The 20,381-nt window shown below is 42.6% G+C and overlaps 1 protein-coding gene across 1 annotated transcript in view; it reads right to left on the bottom strand.

Annotated features, from left to right (window-relative positions):
- Positions 1–20,381, bottom strand: part of PALM2 (paralemmin 2) — a 120,779-nt gene that overhangs the window by 41,073 nt on the left and 59,325 nt on the right. The window contains exon 3 of the mRNA XM_026040790.1: positions 17,979–18,109. Coding sequence (XP_025896575.1) covers positions 17,979–18,109 — 131 coding nt within the window. The remainder of the gene's footprint in view (positions 1–17,978; positions 18,110–20,381) is intronic.

Below are 20,381 nucleotides of genomic sequence, written 5' to 3'. Positions count from 1 at the left end.
CAGTGTAAGAACATGGCTTTTTCCCAAACTGTAAGAGCCAACGCTCTTCCTAAACACTGGTTTACTGTACAAATCCATGGACTCCCTGCTTAGACTTTTGCAAAAATATTCTACACTGTGATGATGGAGTAAGTGCAACAAATACTTATAATGGAGAAATTAGGCTTCCTCTGCCCCCACATTTTTATTTCCTGGTTTTGGTTTCACAGTCTGTATCTTCTATGTGACAGAAGAACACAGAAGTAGTTCCTACTCTGACTTCTTTGTTCCCTTTCCATGTACCTATTAGCATTTCCTCTCTCCCAGAAATTACAGAAGTACAGAAAATGGTGCTATAGTGCCTCATCTCAAGTATCCCATCAAACTGTTGTCAAGACTGTCCTTAAAGATGTCCTACTGTGGAGGACAGTCTAGATAATCAAAAATAATCCTATGAGATACTGAAGTTTTGTTGTTTGTTCTGCTAGTCCCTAACTTGCCTTTTTCCAGTACCCTTGTTAAAATTAACATGACATTTCAACATACCCAGATAATACAAAAATACTGATTTAAAAATTGATTTCTCTAAGTATTCTCCAGATTGTCTATTTTATTTTAATTTTTTTTCCCTGTAATTGTAATTTGTCTGTGTACTTTGTATGGTATTTGTTGTTTGACTGCAACCAACAAACTCTTTTAATAACAACAGAAAAAGGAGCACTCATCTCAGTGTTATTTATATACATTGTCTGCCCTTTCTACGGACCAGAAGACCATCAATTTCTTTTGCTTTCTTTTTACCACTAATGTAGTCACAGAATTACTTTCATTGTACTTCTGACCCTTCACTAGTAGTCTCCCATATCATTTCTCAGTCTTTTTGATTTTGTCCTTRTATAACTGTGCTACTCACCTCAAGTGAGATTTTCTGCTTTTTATCAATTTTTTTTTCTTTCTTTGCTTGAGTACAATTAAAAGGGAATGATTTAGTGTAGTCTGTCTCCCCCTGCACCTTATCTTCCTCTGTACTGGGACAATTTGTACTTGTGTTCTTATATACTGCAGATGCCTAAAATTCCCCATTCATCAGAATTTTTATTTATGAATTCTCTCAAGCATTCTGACATCCACAAAACTCAAATTCTTCTAATTTTGCTCTTCTTCAGTCGTAGAGTTTATAATTTCATGGTCATTCAAGAGGCTGTCTACTCTTTTTCATTTTGGATGTTCTAACCACTGGACTAATCCAGTGCACAATTCTTTAACCTTGCTTTTGTGCATAGTTAGCTAAACTCAAATGGTCATGATGCTAAAGAAATTTTTCTCTATGCAAGGTGAGGTTAAGATGATTCTGATTATTTATTTATTTTTCCTAGATGAGGGCTTTTAATGATGTTTTCTTCCTATAAAAGTGTCCTTTCTTCCTACTGAAAATCTAGTAGTGTTACTAGTTAGATGAACTTTACAAGGATGACCGAGTCCCAGAATAGCTTCTAACGAAATTAAARTATCTTGGAAGTTTTATTGCTTTACAGTAATGTAAAACAGAAAATGTACTCTTTTCTCAATCAAATCAAGGTTTCTTTTTAGATAAGCAATTAGAGATGCTAAAAGAATGCTAGCCAGTTTGGATTATGAAGAGAGATTTTCTTTTTTCCCTCCCACTTAATTAAAAAACAGTATCTGCTGGAGTAGCTGGAGTGTGTCCAAAGAAGGGCAATGAAGCTGGTGAAGGGTCTGGAGCACAGACCTCATGAGAGGCAGCTGATGGAGTTGTAATTATTTAATCTGGAGAAGAGAAGGTTCAGGAGAGACCTCATTGCTCTCTACAGCTACCTGAGAGCAGGTTGTAGTGAGGTGAGGGGTGATCTCCAGGATAACGACCAGCGGGACAAGAGGAAATGACCTCAAGTTGTGCCTGGGGAGATTCAGGCTAGACATCAGGAGGAATGATGTTCTCCTACACAGGAGGAGACAAGCATTGGAACAGGCTGCCCAGGGACATGGTGGAGTCAGTGTCCCTGGCAGCGCTCAAAAAATGTGGAATGAGGCACATAGGGACATGGTTTAACAGGTATGGTGTTGAGAGGCATACAGTTGGAACTGATGTTCTTAAAAGTCTTTTTCAACCATAAGGATTCTATCATTCTATGATAAAAAGGAGGGAGATGGGTGGTAGGCGCATTGCTGTTTTCCCCAGACTGTCCAGCCATGCTCACACTAACTGGGCTRTTCCTGAGGCCTGGAATGGTTGAGGCTTGGAAAGCGCAGCTCTCGGGGTTTGGAAAGGACGACCAAGGAAATGCAAGGTGAATATGCCAGACATATGGGGAGGGGGTTCTCAAATCCCTCCCCTCTGGGTCCTCAGGGAGATGGAATGAGGGACTCGGGAGCTAACGGTCAGGTCGGCAGTGGCAAACTGTGCAAAACGCCCCAAATCTCGGCTATTTCCAACAGAAGATGCGTGTGCTTGGGTAAACGCGCACCGTGGGCGCTTATCCGCGGCCAACCCCGCAATTCCGCCGTTCCCGGTGTCCGCGAAACCCTCCCGCTTCGGTGGGAGATGAGGGAGGAGCAGCGCGGCGCCGCCATGGCGCGCGCGGCCGCAAGGCAGCAGCAGAGGGCGGCCGCGAGCCGCGCACCGCGGCCCGCCGCCATGGCGGCCGCCACTGCGGCCCGCACCGAGACAGAGACACGAGCGTGTGCGGCAGCTGAGAGCGGACAGGGGCAGCGGTGCGGGGAGAGCGGGTCCGCGGGCGCCATGCAGAGCTCCCTGCGTCCAGCCGCGTGTCTGCCGTGCGCTCAGTCACGGCTGCGCGGGCTGCTCTCTCTGCACCTCTCCCAAGCAGCGTACACGGCACAAGATCATGGGGCGTGGGGGATCCTTGGAAATATGAAATGTAGCCAGCTTTGGCAGAATAGTTGCTTAGTGAAAGGTAAGCAGCAGCAGGAGAGTGTGGAGTAGCTCTGCTGATACCTTGGTTCTCCTTGAAGACTCCTCCACCTGCAGAACCTGCTGTAGTAACCATAGATCTACATCCAGCAAAAGCTGCAGTCTTCCTCTCCAGGAAAATCTGGAGACAAACATTACTTTCGAACCCATCATTATGCAAAAGCCTGTCTTCACAGTCACGTAAAAACCGTGATTCAGCAAAAGCAACCCAGGGCAAAGAGACACCTTAACACCGTTCTCTAAGCTCTGGGCAGTTCTCAGCTACCTTCCCTTCCACCAGGGATACAAAATACTGCTACTGATTTCAAAAYCTCTTCCCTGTGAAGGGAAGAAAATGCTTCAAAGAATTACACAGAACTGGACAATGTCCAAAACACACACGTTCAGATCAGAATAATAATTTCTGAAATATACACTCTAAAAAGCGTTTTCAGTTATGTGGAACAGCATGAACTTTTCAGTGGGAAATCTTCAAATGGGAAACTTAGGGTTAAAGCAAGGTGTTCCACAGGCTGTTTATCTGTCTGGCTACTATCACGGAAATGCCTGATAAATACTTTTGCATATTTCAAAGCATCCTTGTGAATGGCAAGCCACATATAGATTCCGTAATGATTATCCTCTTAAGCAAGGATATTCGTGTTTAGAAAAAAAAAAAATGCCTACCTACAAATCCAATTTCAGCCTTGTTCATGCACAGTCATTTAGGCTATGCACATGTCAAATACATGAAAAAGCACTTTAGGCAGAGACTGCTAAACACCATCCACCTCTTTTCCAGTGCAATGTCAGATTTCACTCTAACTGTGCTGAAAGATTTTCAGTTCAATGCCATTAAAAGCAAAGAATAATGGACAAAAAAAAATCACCTTTCAGAAATGCTGTGTCATTGCATTAGATTGTTCAAATATCTCCTCCTTTGGCATATGTTGTGGCTCAGCAGTGGCTGTTAAGAGGGAAAATATCAATGCATTCCTTGTCTTATTAAAGATGATTGTATGGTTTTTGCAGTCTGTACTGATGCAATAGTGGTAAGACAAGCCACTTAATGAAGGTGAGAGTGAACTCTTGAATACCAGTGCTCCTAACAAGATATGACATTTTCAGGAGAGGTAATTTTGCATTCATTACAGATATTACAGCTTAAAAATAAGTGCCTGGAATAATGAAGCAATATCAGATAGATTACTTTGCATCAGGCCTTTTGTTTGGCATCCYTTCCTGTGGAAGAGTATTGTTGATTTGGCAGTTTTCCAAAAGAGTTGCCACATTACCTCACTTGTAACAAGACAAATTCAAAAGGCTTCAATGAAGTAAAAGAGCTCAGAATTTAGTGAAGAAGATCCAGAGTTCCTGTCCTGCATGAAGTGATTCYTGTGCTCGAGGAAGGTCATGGTCCCCTTGCTGGGACACCTGCCCCAGCACAGTGTGCACTACAGGGAGTCAAGGGATGCAAGAGTCATCCCTTTGGCTGAATATGTTCATTTRTTGCACTGTTTATTTAAGCAGGTGGTTCCAGTACCCGAGAAAAACATGACAAACTTCTGTCCTCCACTTCCACTTACAATTTGAAAACGTGGATATTTTGTTTTCCTTCTTCCTTTGGAATGTGTAAAGAGTCGAACAAGCACGCACAAAATGTAACGCAGCAGCAAACGCACAGCTAGAATGTAATGACCTACAATTTAGGCAAGAAATTAGTTTGGGATTCCTGGTGGACTCTGGCACTACAAACCTGGACACCAGGTTGTGACTATTATATATGTTCTTCTGTTGTAGAGATTAAAGCATTTGTCAGCTACAGTCCCAGGCCCAAGAGGGAAAAGTTGAGGCATAGAGAAACAGAAGGATATTTCTTAGTTGCAGTTTAATTCTGACATACACTTACTCTCTTGTATATCTGCTGCAACAATGATTTTTTTGGGCTTTTTGGTGAGGTTTAAAAGCTTGTCTTTCCTCAAAAGATGAAATGCAAGAGCAAGTCTCTTGTGTGCACATGTGTGTAATTTGGGGTGATTCTCAGATGTTGGATATCGGTTCATTTTGTAGGGATTTGGTTTCTGTTCATCATCATTATTTTTTAAAGGAATTAATCTAACAACTCTATGGTATCACAGCCATATCTTTAAGTTACATGTGAGGTTTTGCATTGCCTTTGGTAGTGTCATTTAGACTATACCATGCACTAGTCCTCTGTGTAGAAACCAARAACTAAGAAAAAAATAAACTCATTAAGAACAATGAGATTTTCATATCTTGATGTGAAACAAATTTCGTATTACTGATACTTGTTTCCACTACATCCTTGCCCCAAAGGCAGACCAGRCTAGGATCTTTAAAACATGATGCTGAACAATCAGGAAAGACATTTCCTAATAGTTTCAATTGGAAAACACTGTAGGTTTTGAGGTCACATAGCACAGCTTTCAGAATGATTGATACTGCATATTTGTCAAGCTGCTGTGAGTGGCAAAGAGCAGAGAATTACAGGATTTTTCTTGTCTGTAGGGTATTTGCTCATGAAATTACTTTCTGCAGGTGATACAGGTAAGTGTTGGTTGCAGTCATCTTGGCGCAGTAAACTCTTGTATTTTTCTCATGCTGAGTCCCAGGGATGTTCACCACATGTTCCTCCCTCTCTGTTAATCCCAACAGGGTAGGAACTCAAGGGCAGGGGTGTTCCCATTGCGTGTTTAGGGATTGCATGTACATGTGTACATGTTCAATGCCTGTGGCAGCTTCATGCCTTGGATAGTCTCCTGCTACAACCTTTCCCAAAATTGTAATGTTATTTTGCTGGCCTTAGACAGGGAGAATTTTTTTTTTCTTCTTGTCAACAGCTCTTAAAATCCTACTGCAAAGAAATGGGAATGTGAGTGTAACAGACGTGACAAATCTCTCCCTAAGTTAGGAATGGTATCAGCTTGATCCTCCGGCCAAAATCCTTGGAGTATCTTGTGAATAGCAGGCTTGAYTGTGTGCGACCAGATCAATGCCTGGCCTCAAGCAACCCATCTGAAATGGTATTTAAAAGGGTGAATGGGGATCTCTGGTTTCCCGATCTGCATGCTGCCAGAGAGATGAAGCTCTGCTGGTGACATGTTACTGCTCTGCAGCAGCTGCTGCCTGAAATGTGTTCCTAAATTTAGGACAGCATTTCTGAGCCCATTCCAGGTGTGCTCATAAACWGCAGAGACCCTCAGTCAAGTCAGAAGAACACTGAGGACAGCACAGTGCTCTTCCCTAAGCCTTTGATGTGATAACATTCAGCATATTTAAGTGGAACTAATGATGTTCTCTTAAATGCAATGAGAAGCAGTTCTCACCCCCAAAATCTCAGTCTCAAGTATGCTAAAAGTGTGGGAAAAGGTATACTAAACAGAATCACAGAGTGGTTAAGGTTGGAAGGGACCTCTAGAGATCATCCAGTCCAACCCCCTGCTCCAGCAGGGACACGCAGAGCATGGGGCACAGGGYGGCATCCAGGCGGGTTTGGAAGACTCCAGAGAAGGAAACTCCACAGCCTCCCTAGGCARYCTGTGCCAGGGCTCTGGCACCCTCACAGGAAAGAAGTTCCTCCTCACAAGCAGATGGAACTGCCTATGTTTTAATTTGTACCCCTTCCCTCTTGTTCTGTCCCTGGCCACCACCAGGCAGAGTTTGGCCCCTTCCTCCCTATATTCTCCTCTCATGTACTTACACATATTGATCACATCTCCTTTCAACCTTTGCTTCTCCAGGATAAACAGGCCCAGCTCACTCAGTCTTTCCTCATAAGACAGATGCTCCAGACCCTTAATCATCTTGGTTGCCCTCCACTCTAGAAGCTCCACATCCGTGTTGTCCTGGGGAGCCCAGAGCTGCCCCCAGTGCTCCAGGTTTGGCCTCCCCAGAGCTGAGCAGAGGGGCAGGATCCCCTCCCTCCCCCTGCTGCCAACATCCTCCTCATGCAGCCAGGAKCCCATTGGCCTTCTTGGCCACGAGGGCACTGCTGCCTCATGGMTAACTTGGTGTCCACCAGGACTCCCAGGTCCCTCTCTGYGGAGCTGCTCTCCAGCAGGTCAGCCCKARTCTGTMCTGGTGCCTGGGGTTATTCCTGCCCAGGKGCAGGACCCTGGACTTGTCCTTGTTGAGCTTCGTGAATTCCCTCTCTGCCCAACTCGGTATTACACTATGTTATACTCTATACTCTGTCTATATATTATAATTTCTATTACACTAATAGAACACAGAAAAGGAAATAGAAACATAGAAAAATTGCTCATATATCTTGCTTAAAGTCATACAAGAGCCCATATGCAAGTAAGGGTGATTACCCAAGGATAATCTGGGGACTTCRACCTGCTATCRCTRATTTCTCACTATTGGCAATTCCAAGGGTCATTCTGCACCAMTTAAATGAGCTGAGGTGTCCTGGACAAAAAGCATCCTCTTTCACACTAGTTTTTAATTTTATATTWTCCTGCTGACATACTGTAGATGCTTAAAAGCTATTTTTTTTCCCCAACATGTTTTCCAGTAGACAGGTGGTTACTCTGAGCCAAAATAATTTCTGCTAWTAGAGCTTATTTCAGTTAAATGTCTATACTTTTTGCTGACAAACACTAAATCTACAAAGGGAAGTTTTGCTGGTGTAGCTATATTATTAAGAAAGTACAGAGTAAGCATAATTTAACAGTCTTTCACATGAAGGTCTGAATGATTTTTGCTCAGCATGGGATATCATGAGCATGTTATTTTTTCCTCTGGTTTTCTAATTCAGTTACAATCTACAATATGTTTTTATGACTCTTTTAAATGTCTATCTTACTTGATTTAGTTAGTCAGATTCAGTTAGTCCAGTTAGTTCATCTGTTCCAATCTTTTCTTCACTAGGTGATTTATTTTTGACCTGTGCTSTTCTTTAAGGATTTGGGCACTCTATTCAGGGGAATGTTTCCTGATGGAGCAGACCRAGGTCAGCTACATAAGGAGAGAAGGAAATGCAGATCCCTGTTCCAGCCCCAGCAGACTGATACATGGTGTATTTCAAACTCTTGTCCATAGTTTCTTTTACATAGGTRGTATCATCTAGGCTAGCCATTGCAGTACATACATTTATTTCACTGCCTTGTAGCTATGACTCCTTGTATGGTGGTCTTCATTAGCTGAAGGACTTCTAAGGAAAATGTRGATATATTCCAACTTTGACTACAGTGTCTTATAAATGGGGACTTCCCTCCCATTTRTAATCATCTGCATAGACTACTAGTTACTAGTCGCATTTTAAAGTCATATCCCCCTCCAGCTGCTTGCTGATCAAGCTTTACAATAGGCCGTTTATTCAGGAGTTGCAACTATACCTCTGTATGGCAATGGCACAGGTTATGAATTAATGCTAAAGATCTGTTCTACCAGCCTTGAATGCATAATCTGTGTTGGTGACTTTGAAAAATGTGTTAGATTCCTCCTGTTTTTTCTATGCACAGCAGCCCTCTTGACATCCTTGTCAAGTTCTTTCTCACATGTGAGAATTAGAACAGGTCACAGAAGATACTATACAAGTCAAACTTTTTATCCATGCCCCTTAGTTCTTTAATGCCTCAAGTTGTCTCCACTTATTACTCTCTTTCTATCTTTATCTGTTTCATTGCCTCTCTGCACATCTGTCATACCAAGTCAAATTTTCAGCTTGGGTTCTTAAAACAGTCTGGCTCTGGGACCTGATTCCTTCATGACTTACACTATGGAGTCATATATCACTTGATCCTATGAAGCCCATATTTGTACAGGGCTGTGAGCATGTCTTACATTTGTAACATGCTGATCTGAGTGCTCTGAATGTCCTTCATTGTTGATTTGACCATATCATTCATGCATTATATTCTTGGATGGCTCCAAGCATTTTTCCAGCGCACGGAGGTTCCCTGTTACTACTCATTTTGCTGTTCTACAGAGACCATTTCATGTGTGCCAACAGTCTAGTCTCCACTCCTAAGTATACGTCCTTGAGGCTTTTCTTTTTCCTTCAACTTACTCAGTAAAATCGGTAACAGCTGCCCCTTTCTTATCAATCTACAGATTTCACATCCAGTCTTTGTCTTCTGTGGACCACCAGCTGTGATTTGCATTTTGTTTTTCGTATATTTTTTCTTACAAATTACATACTGCAGTGGCTAAAAAACACACAGAGAATCTCAGATGCTTCTCCAAGTGCTGATTTTGAAAGGGAGGCTTTGCAATGCCTGCTAGGTAGCCCTGCATGCTGCATCTTGCTGCTCCTCCAGCTGCACTGATGCCTACTAAGAGCTTGCTCAGATCCGCAGAGAGGCACCTAARTGCTGACTATTACTAGGAGGGAGTGGGCAGGCACCTCAAGTATACGAAGGCATAATGGACTACATACAATATTAATGGTTATTAATGACTGTTTACATTTCTGTAGCAGCCAGAGGCCCCAGTGTGGGGCTTGTGCAGGAGGCTTAGATTCATCCTTTTTTATTTCAGGCACTTAGAACTGATGAACATAAACTGAGTGTTTATGTTCAAGGGAAGGCGATGGGCTTACAGGCCCTGGAGGTGATGGTGTCCCTTCATGGACCCTGTGAGGTCTAAAGGAGAAAATGCCCTTTATGTTTACTTAAATGCTCACACTTAGGTAGGATGTCTTATCTAGGATCCAAGTCTTTGGGAAAAGAGAGTCAAGAGAACCTCCCAAACAGAGGGAGAAGGGGGAAGAAGAGAATAGGCCCAAAACAGTGGTGGTGTCTTCTCTGGATGCAYGTGTTTGCACTTATGTGTTGCTTAGCTAGCCTGGCCTAACCTTGCTAGGGCCCTGGACAGGCTGGAGACTTGGACAGAGAGGAACCTCATGAGGTTCAATAAGGACAAGTGGAGGGTCCTGCACCTGCGGAGGAATAACCCCAGGCATCATTTAACTGGAATAAGCTCTATTAGCAGAAATTATTTTGGCTCAGAGTAACCACCTGTCTACTGGAAAACATGTTGGGGAAAAAAAAAAACCAAAAACAAGCTTTTAAGCATCTACAGTATGTCAGCAGGATAATATAAAATTGAAAATTAGTGTGAAAGAGGATGCTTTTTGTCCGGGATACCTCAACTCATTTAAGTGGTGCAGAATGACCCTTGGAATTGCCAATAGTGAGAAATTAGYGATAGCAGGTTGAAGTCCCCAGATTATTCTTGGGTAATCACCCTTACTCGCATGTGGCCTCTTGTATGACTTTAAGCAAGATATATGAGCAATTTTTTCTATGTTTTTATTTCCTTTTCTGTGTTCTATTAGTGTAATAGAGATTATAATATATAGACAGAGTATAATATAATATAGAGTATAACATAGTGTAACACAGAGTTGGGCAGAGAGGGAATTCACGAACTTCAAGAAGGACAAGTGCAGGGTCCTGCCCCTGGGCAGGAATAACCCCAGGCACCAGKACAGATTAGGGGCTGACCTGCTGGAGAGCAGCTCCGCAGAGAGGGACCTGGGAGTCCTGGTGSACACCAAGTTGCCCATGAGGCAGCAGTGSCCTYGTGGSCAAGRAGGCCAATGGGCTCCTGGCTGCATGAGGAGGATGTTGGCAGCAGGGGSAGGGAGGGGATCCTGCCCCTCYGCTCAGCTCTGGGGAGGCCAAACCTGGAGCAYTGGGGGCAGCTCTGGGCTCCCCAGGACAAGAGGGACATGGAGCTTCTAGAGAGGGTCCAGCGGAGAGCAACCAAGATGATTAAGGGACTGGAGYRTCTCTCGTATGAGGAGAGACTGAGTGAGCTGGGCCTGTTTATTCTGGAGAAGAGAAGGCTGAGAGGGGATCTGATTAACATGTATAAGTTCATGAAGGGAGAATGTAGGGAAGAAGGGGCCAAGCTCTGCTCAGTGGTGGCCAGGGACAGGAGAAAGGGTAATGGGTGCAAACTGCAACACAGGAAGTTCCATCTGCATGTGAAGAGGAACTTCTTTACTGTGAGGGTGMCMGAGCCCTGGCACAGGCTGCCCAGGGAGGCTGTGGAGTCTCCTTCTCTGGAGGTCTTCCAAACCCACCTGGATGCCGCCCTGTGCCCCGTGCTCTGGGTGTSCCTGCTGGAGCAGGAAGGTYGGACTAGATAATCTCTAGAGGTCCCTTCCAACCTTAAACATTCTGTGAATCTGTGATTCTGTGAATGTGTCTCTTACTGTATAACATACTGGCATGGATGAGGTGTTAGGAACACTTGAGATCTAAATTCCTGGACATGTGGAGATGGACCTTTGTGATTTSTTTCGTATTTTCCCTCAAAACCATGCTTTTAGTATGTGGTACAGATACCTTATAGGATATTTGTGTTCAGGTAGAACATGCTGTCCTTTTGCCCTACTCATAAGATGTTTAGACATTGTTAAATAATAAGAAAAAAATGGCAATCATTTGGAAGGGGCCTTTGAAGATCATCTAGTCCAACCTCCCTGTACATGCAGAGTCACTTACAGCATGTGGCACAGGATTGTGTCCAAGCAGGTTTTGAACATCTCCAGAGAAGGAGATAGCTGCTTCTCTATTCATAATATCAACACTTGAATAACTATTAAAGTACTGGCATGTCATTCTGATATTTTAGGTGTGAGCTAAGTTCCAAAACTTAGGCAAGATTGTTGGTTTCACTGGTATTGTTGTTATTTTTATGTTAGTGCTGCATCTAAATATGTTATACCAAATGTAAAAACCTCCAACCTAGTTGCAAACCAGCCATTTTTAATGCATTTTCTGGAATCACTCTAGAAGTTCTAAGTAATTCTCTAACCATAGTGCAGAAGAGGATCCTCTGGAAATCTAAGATGTCCTGTTGTTGAAGCCTTTTGCCTTGTTTTGCTTRGTTCTCTGTTTTCCTAAGAAATGTAGCACATGTGAAACACACCCCAGAGCAGGCAGAAGCTTTATGGGATGTAGAAGATATGCTGCTTTGGAAACCACAGTCCTTAGGGGCTGCCAAAATTGGAATTTGTGCAGCTTCAGCAGATAAGCTCTGATATTGACCAGTCTTAGCTGAGAAGCAGGCACAAGGCTTGGGATGAACAGCTGCCCCTGTGCAGAAAGACTGATCTTTCCTCATAAGGCAAGCAGAATTTGGAGAGCTGTGAGGAGACAAAACATTTCTGATATTTAACTCTTCCGACGTGGCTGTTTCATGTTCATGTTCAGTCCTGCTTGGACATTTTGTTCTGGAGGCTGATCCAGAAGCCCATCTGTAGATTTGTATGGCACCTTGACACAAACCCGAAGTGCCGGATAAACAACGTTCCCATTATACCTGACACTCATGCTCATGTGYACCATACAGTGGATGACATTCAGTTCTCTTCACTATCATCCACTACAGTAATAGTTCAATTAATTAAATTGAGCTCTTTGGAAGCTCAGACTAAAGTGAAGTTGATGAGCACCTTGTTAAGGAGAGCATTATGGCACCTTATGGTCCTGGATTTGCACTGGCTGCCTTTGGGGAGATCTGAGTAGTGGGTTCTGACATTAGATGATCCCTTTCTTTGAAGCAGTGCACTCACATCTATCGTGTGCTCTCTTTATCGCCCTCTCCATCRTGCAAAAAATATTAGTGCCAGTTCCAAGACAGAATGAGGTACAGTCAGAGTTTCTAGTCTGAGACATGCTGAGATTTTGATCTTGGGAAAAAGAAGAGGAAACAAACTGTAGCATCAGAAAGAAATTAAAAAAATAGACACCAGGAGAAGGGAAAATCATTAAGAAACAGCAGTCATCAGCAGTAGTCAGGGCAGCTGAACAACATGCATGTATTTGCTGAACTCTACAAGAGAACAGATTTTAATGGGATTCCAGCTAGCACCATAGTTCTGTCAAGCACTTAGTATCTATTAATAAGATASTGCAATAATGAGATTTGTATTCTGCATCTCAGAGAGATTTCTCTTCTGAACCTATCCCAGTATTTCTGATAATACCCAAATACGAGTATTTAAGTGGAAAATACAATTATACTAATGCAAGCAGAGAACAATTTTGCCAGCTTCGGAAATGTTTCACTCCAGATTGGATCTGCCTCCATCTAGACTGGGGCTCCAGCCTTATATATTGTAACTGGACATAAATTGAGCACAGTAGAACAACAGAGAGCCTTGTCCAACCAAGACACCTTTTGCCCCAGAGATGTCTCTTCATGCCTCCTATGTCTCCTGTGTAGGCTAACAAGGCTTCTCTTGGTCTCTAAGGTAAGTGCTTTTCTTTACTACAAGTTGCTCTTGTTCTGTAAGGCATAACATAGGCATTTTTCACTTCAACAGATCTCAAAGATGCTTTCAAAACATCTAAAATATCTAAAGACTGCACCACAGCAGTCTGAGATATTAGCTGCTGGGAAGCAGTGAGTTTCTGCATTTATCTACCACTCACCCACATCAAAACAGATGCCAGCTGTCAGCAAAAATGTGTGTTCRTCCCAGGGAAGAGCTCTTGAACTACACTCCTATGCATAGGCCTGTCCTTTCTATCATTAGCTCAGAGCTTTCCCTTCTTAGGAGAGCACTGAGAAAAATCAGTTTCCAGGAGGGAGCACAAACACGGCTCATTGTACAATGTTTGCACCTCCTGGGTGAAGCCCTCCATAACCCCAAAGGGCTTTTCCAAGTGCTAACTACTCCGTGTGCCTGACACTTGAGCAGCTCCAAGTAAAGGGCAGAGGCACACATGCCCTTGGCCACGGCTTCAGTGTTTCACCCCAAAGAGCTGTCAAAGTGCCAAATACTGTGGAAAGCATGAGTGCATCTGCTGAAAGGTCTCTCCTGTTTCTCCAAAACMGTGTGTGTTGTGTGGAGTTCCTCTTAAAACCCTCTGCTTTAAGTTGTCTGGCTCGCATGTGCCAAAAGCCAGCTCTGCTGGCTGAGCAGAAGGAGCTGCTGCAACTTGTGTCCCCTTGAGCCGGTGGGCACCTCCTCAGGCAGCGTAAGCAGATGTAGCTCCTTTGATTCCTCGGAGAATATGCCACTTTACCAAGGATTTACTGAGGATACTGAGGAAACAATGAGTTTTTTTTTCCCCAAGAGCACAACTTCAATAAAACTGGTAATGGCGATCATGAAATTCATATAAAAAGCACCCCCATCTCTTGCAGTTTGTGAAAATCCTGTGTGTTTATGATAGCCCCATACAGCCCTGCTATTTCATGCTGGTGCTGGTCATCAAGTAAGGAAATATTTCACAGAGTTTTTTTTTTATGTTGGCACATTGTGTGAAAGTTTCAGAGAAACAAAAACTCTTCACCTTCTGTAGTAAACACAGGCCGCCAGCAAATACTATAATGTAATCTAGTAAAACAAAATAATTTTAGAAGCCTTTCAAATGCTGAGAAGGAACAGCAGGCTGTGGGTGGGCTGCTCCGCTCTCTGAGTGCTGTCTGTTAATACCCAGATGTCGAATGCCAACTTTCCATTCACTGCTGCAAAATAACAGACTGTCATAGGATAAAAATAACCACGGGAGGCATACAATACATTTCAGTGCTTATTTCACCTACAGTGAATAATCAAAGATGTGTCTGTGGAAGTTCTGTAGATATCTGTACCAATGCTGTACGTTTCAGGTTTGTGATCACAGAGAATCGAAGGGAGGGAAATGTTTTGTGTTAACCTGTTAATTTTGGTATTATTCACTCAGAATCTGAAGGARTTGCAGGAAACAGGAGGACACATTCTCATGGTGTGGCAACGAGAGAGAACTGCAGAAATGACTCGGGATCTTTATGAGAACAATAAGAAACACATTAACATAAAAACTTCTCTACAACTCAGGATGGTTTCTTCTAAAAGACCTGTAAATCCACTTTGGGCTGTGCTGTACCACATTTATGATGGTATAACCAGCCTCCCAGCCAGGAATCTCACAATGCAGCAATGGCTTTCGAACCTCACCTCTGCTGGCAGATTTTCAGATTGTTTAAAACTAGGTCAGTGTTGAATAAAGAGTCCAATGACCCTGTGAAGACCACAGGCTCTACTGGTTTCTTAAAGTAATGCAAGACAGAACACCAGCATTTTTTGCATAGAACAGCCTAAGTCTTATTCTGAAATCAGAGGTTAGATAAGCATGACTGTAGACTAGAGTCCAGGAACAGACTTCCTTCAACACTGCTTATTTGCCATTTCCACTTTACACTTTTGGGGTCAAAGACTGTTTCTATTGCTCTTAATGCTTCTAAAATTCTAAGCTAATTCTAGATATCACCAGCACTRTTTATAATCACAGAATCGCAGAATGRTTGAGGTTGGAACGGACCTCTAGAGATCATCTAGTCCAACCCCCCTGCTCCAGCCAGGGACACCCAGAGCACGTGGCACAGGGTTGCATATGATAGTATTTGATGATTTATATTGAGTTCTTTTTATGTACTCTTCTGCATAGTTTTTTTCTATGGTGCRTATATCTTCTCAGTCACTCGGGATGAGGTGTACAGAAATGCTGACTAATGCAGACATTCCTCTTCTAGATGCTTTTGCAGATGAGTGAGCTTATTAAATGATTATAGTTACTCATGTGTAAGTTCATCCATATGCATACACACTTGCAGGCTAAAAGCAACGTTCTATGATTTCTTGTATCATGATAACATGGAAGGCTAATAAATTAACTGCAGTCTGTGCATTCATGCATTTTGTTGCCCAAGATGAAGTCAAACAGCTCCCATATAGACAAGAACTGGTTACACTAGCTCAAGGATAAACATCACAAGCATGAGTACATTTTKCACGAGGCCTTAGTTTAGCAGGAAGCTCACTTAGAAAGTAAATCAGAAAAAGGAATACTGAACATTCCTAAGGGCCTTCAAACCATATACAAACCTGTAGCTAGCTCTAATACTTCCCAAGGTAGAGATATTTTATTTACCTCCAGAGAACACTGGCCTACGCAAATCTTCCTTCTCATCCATGAACATTCACCTGGTGCCAACCAGTATTTCCTTTGATTTTCTCACTGTCATCTTTTGCTTAGTTTGCCAAACCTACTGGCTTTGTCTGTCTTGCCAACAAAAACTGATCTCTCTCCTGTGCCAAGCACATTCGTGTGACAAACTCGCAGTGGCAGAAGAAAATCATCTTCCAAAGCACTTCCACTGGGCAGAAGAAACTGGTCTTTGGAACCCAGATGGGATGTTCTGAGACAAGAGGGGAGGGAAGGACTGCACTGGGGACCTGTTCTTCTGTGGCAGCCCACTAACATTTGGACTCTGCATAAGTTAACATRCACAACCCCCTGTAATTCTCCCCTTTGTCTCTCTTTTGGGTACAGGATACAGATACAGATACAGGATGTGCAGGCAGCCAGTAAGTCCCTGCGTGGTGAGTTCATCCTGCATTACTCCTCCAGATATGGCATATCTGCCATCTTTTTTGCACTCCTCCTCCTACCCTTTACAGTCTCAGTCTATCTTGAGGGGATCTGTTTGAATGAGTCAACTTGCCAAGGATGTAAACTGGAATCRAACAGTCACATCTCCTCTTGAGATCTCCTTTTAGTGCCCAGATGCAGTATTGCCTCATCTAAATTAAGATACTAGATTATAGTCTTGGGATTTTCTTTGGAAATATGCCAGAAAAGTTAAGCATGACAATAAAGTAGTCAAAAAAATGCCTTTTCAATTCATTACCAAGCACCTGAACTGCCATAGGCAGGCAGCCTTAGCAGAAGAGGGCTCCTTTACTTCCAAATATTTCATGACTTTATGTCAAGATTGTGGTTAAGGGAAAAAAAAATTAAACCATTGGGACAAAAATACAAATATTTTGCATGGACTTTCATCCTGCAATGCACTAAGCACTCTGAACTGATTAAGCAGAGCTTATAATCATGTAGGTTTTGTACTTTTTTTTGGTGGTGCACACATTAAAATGCAGCACGTGCTCAAACATTTGCCTTGACAAATCTGCCTGGTCAAAGTGCTTAGCACCTTGCAGTGTCTGGCACCAAAGGAAGTATGTATTAAATTATATAATTGTGAGCTTGAATCCAAGTGCTTCTTCCAGCTAGTTCATTAATTTAAGGTGTAAAGACATCAGGTAAGATATGAAATTATTTTCAAAAGATATGTTCTCTTACTTCACCACAGTTTTAAAAGAACGATAAWTATTCTCAGATTAGGTTTAATTAGTAGGAATAAAATGACACAGAGCAGTAGTGTGAGACAGTTCTCACATTCATGTAGGAGCTGGTTAGTGTCATGCAAGCTCATAGTGTCTGCCTATATATATCCCTGAAAAAAAGTTTGTAATGATGTCTTCAAGAAATTTCAGAAGAAATTGGCTTAAGGCAAGCCAAGTTCATGAAGTCTTTGGCTAACGCTTCAACCCTTGGACTGTTGGTTCTGTTTTTTTCTTTTTTATTTTTTCTCCCAACCTGGCACACATGCAAAAGCTGTGAGCCCAAATATGACCAAACTTCTCCAAGTCTTCTGCCAGATTCAGAACCTCTAAATATAAAAAGCTCTGGAGTTTGTTCTGTGAGGTATAAAAATACTCTCCTTAGGTGCTTTACATCCCATTATTTGGAGCAAAAGAAATAAAAATAYGAGAAAGGAGGACAAACCTGTCAACATGTAATGGGAAGCTTGGAAAMAAAAATCAAAACTTGAAAGAAGTAGCTGTTTGATCTATGCTATTGCTTTTTGCAGTGGGTTAAACTGAAATATCTATGCTATTGCATTTGCACCAGTGAAAAGTGAGTGAAAAAGAGTGCCACAAACCCCTTTTGGCTGTAAGAGTGTTAAAGCAATGGAGAATCTCCTGAATGTTGTGCAGATGCATCTGAAGGAGGACCTCAAACCCTTCTTAGACCCTACATGTGAAAAACCCATCAAAGTGCAAAGATACCACTGTGGTTCTACCTTGCAGGTAGCAGCTGTCTGGAAGAAAAATCCTGCTCACACTATCATGGCATATTTGCTTGGCTCTTGCACTTTTCCCAGACCTCGGTTACTAGATGGATGCTGGGGGATTAGGAAGGACTCTCACCTTAGCTGCGTTATTTTAGGCAAAGCATACAACTACCCATACCTGTGTATGTTTTCTTCCAGCTTTTTGACCTTCAGCTCATCCTCTTCTGACTGCCTCCTTCTGGCTTCTTCCTCTTCTGCAGAGCCAGCAGGAATTCCCTGYAGCAGCCATTTTTCCCGAAGGGCTTTGGACTGCATGGAGGAGAAAGCAAGACAAAACCAAAAACCCTTAGGAGAAGAAAGAATACAAACCTGCTTACATTTTAGAAGAACTACTGATTGCCACTTTAGACATTAAATTTCAGCTGATCTATTAGGCGTTTATCCAGATGTCAGGTCCAACAGTTTTAGTGGTGGCAGTTTTACAGTGTGCATGATGTTTACTAGTGATGCCTTAATTTGAAGCTATTTTTAGTTCCTAAWAAGTACAGCATTTTAAAATGACTCAAATTAGCCAGTCCCACAAAAACTATTTTTTTTTTTACAGAAGTCAGGATATCTCATGCATGATAAAGCATGTGTTAGGATGACTAAACTCATAAATTCCTTAAAACTTCAAAAACAAAAGAGCAGTATACTTTAAGGTGTTTTGTGAAGGATATAATCATTCAGATGTTAAATTAATCAGATGTAGATGTTAATCAGATATATTATTTTTGATTTATAAAATGGATGTGTACACATATGTACACATACACAGACATGTACACTTTCATACAAATATACACATTATCCCTTAGCTTTTATCACTCATTGGCATGTGTGTCCTGGTCAGAATCCTCCCAAACAGATTTCAGAATATTTCAGAATATTTAAGGTTGGAAGGGACCTCTACAGATCATCTAGTCCAACCTTCCTGCTCAAGCAGGCACACCTACAGCATGTGGCACAGGGTGGCATCCAGGCGGGTTTTGAAGACCTCCAGAGTAGGAGACTCCACAACCTCCCTGGGCAGCCTGTTCCACTGCTCTGTCACCCTAACAGTAAAGAAGTTSCTCCTCACCTGGAGACGGAACTTCTTATGCTTCAGTTTKTGGCCATTACCCCTCGTCCTATCGCTGGCCACCAGTGAGAACAGCCTGTCCCCTTCCTCCCTGCATTCTCCCTTCCTGAACTTATACATGTTAATCATATCCCCTCTGAGCCGTCTCTTCTCCAGAGAAAACAGGCCCAGCTCGCTCAGCCTCTCTTCATACGAGAGATGTTCCATTCCCTTAATCATCCTGGTTGCCCTTCTCTGGACCCTCTCCAGAAGCTCCACGTCCCTCCTATACTGGGGTGCCCAGAACTGAACACAGTACTCCAGGTGCGGCCTCACCAGAGCTGAGTAGAGGGGCAGRATCMCCTCCCTYSMCCTGCTGGCAACACTCCTCCTGATGCAGGCCAGGATCCCATTGGCCTTCTTGGCCACGAGGGCACACTGCTCACTYRTGGKTAACTTGGTGTCAACCAGGACTCCCAGGTCCCTCTCCGTGGAGGTGCTTTCCAGCAGGTCAAGCCCTAATCTGTACAGATTGTACAGATTGTACAGATACAAGAGCTAAGCTGGGGGAGAGGACGTGGCCTCATGGAATGAACCCACTGGAAGGAGGATTAGCAGATCTTCTGGTTTCCTACCCCTGGCAAAAAATGAAATGAAGCTGCTGGAAAATCTGAACTAGTGAACCAGCAAAACTAGCCCCTTCACTGACTGGAAAGAAGGGCCTTGATTTTGAATTTCCAAAGCAATTGAAAATACAGTTCCAGCAACCAGCTGTCAGAGCCTATATCCCCAACAATGAAAAGGAGCTAATAAGAAAATCATGAGTTCAAAGAGAATGTATTTCAGAGGCTGTCCAAACATACAGGATCAGTCTCTTTAATGAGATGTTCATAGCTCAAATACAACATCATTTGTGCAACATTTACCAACAAAAAACAGTCTCCAACCCCACCCAAAATAGAAGTCTTTTTGACGTAAGAGACAAGTCTTGTTACTTTTTGAGTATGTATATATAGACATAGTATCTATGCACAAGCTATTCCTGTAACTTCATGGCCTATTTGATTTAAAGCAATTTGATTTTAATATGACAGCAGCGTAAATCACACAAGCAAATTAGACTTTATAAATGACTCCAGCTTTCATTGACATAACTGTGCTGCACACAACATTCCTTTTAGGTGATTCTTAAGGAAATGGGAATATATAAGAATCACTGTTCCTGTTAAAAGAGGAGCTCTGTATGATAAAATAGGTCTTGTGCTGCTGTATCACATGTCACTTCCCAAATTGTCCCCCACCCTTTAACCAAAGCTGTACTGTGCTTTAACTAGCCAAGAAACCTGAATTCAGTTTTGCTTGTTGCCACAAGCTACAAAACATCATAACCAATATCTTCAGTCACAATTTTTAGTGTTATTTCTTCAATTTGCTGTCACTGTTGTATGCACAGTACTTCATGCTGTATTCCATACTCTTAGA

This window comes from Nothoprocta perdicaria, unplaced genomic scaffold (genome assembly GCF_003342845.1).
Source record: "Nothoprocta perdicaria isolate Ctin4 unplaced genomic scaffold, notPer1 scaffold_266, whole genome shotgun sequence".
NCBI classification, from domain to species: Eukaryota; Metazoa; Chordata; class Aves; order Tinamiformes; family Tinamidae; genus Nothoprocta; species Nothoprocta perdicaria.
This window is presented reverse-complemented; position numbering and strand designations above follow the sequence as displayed.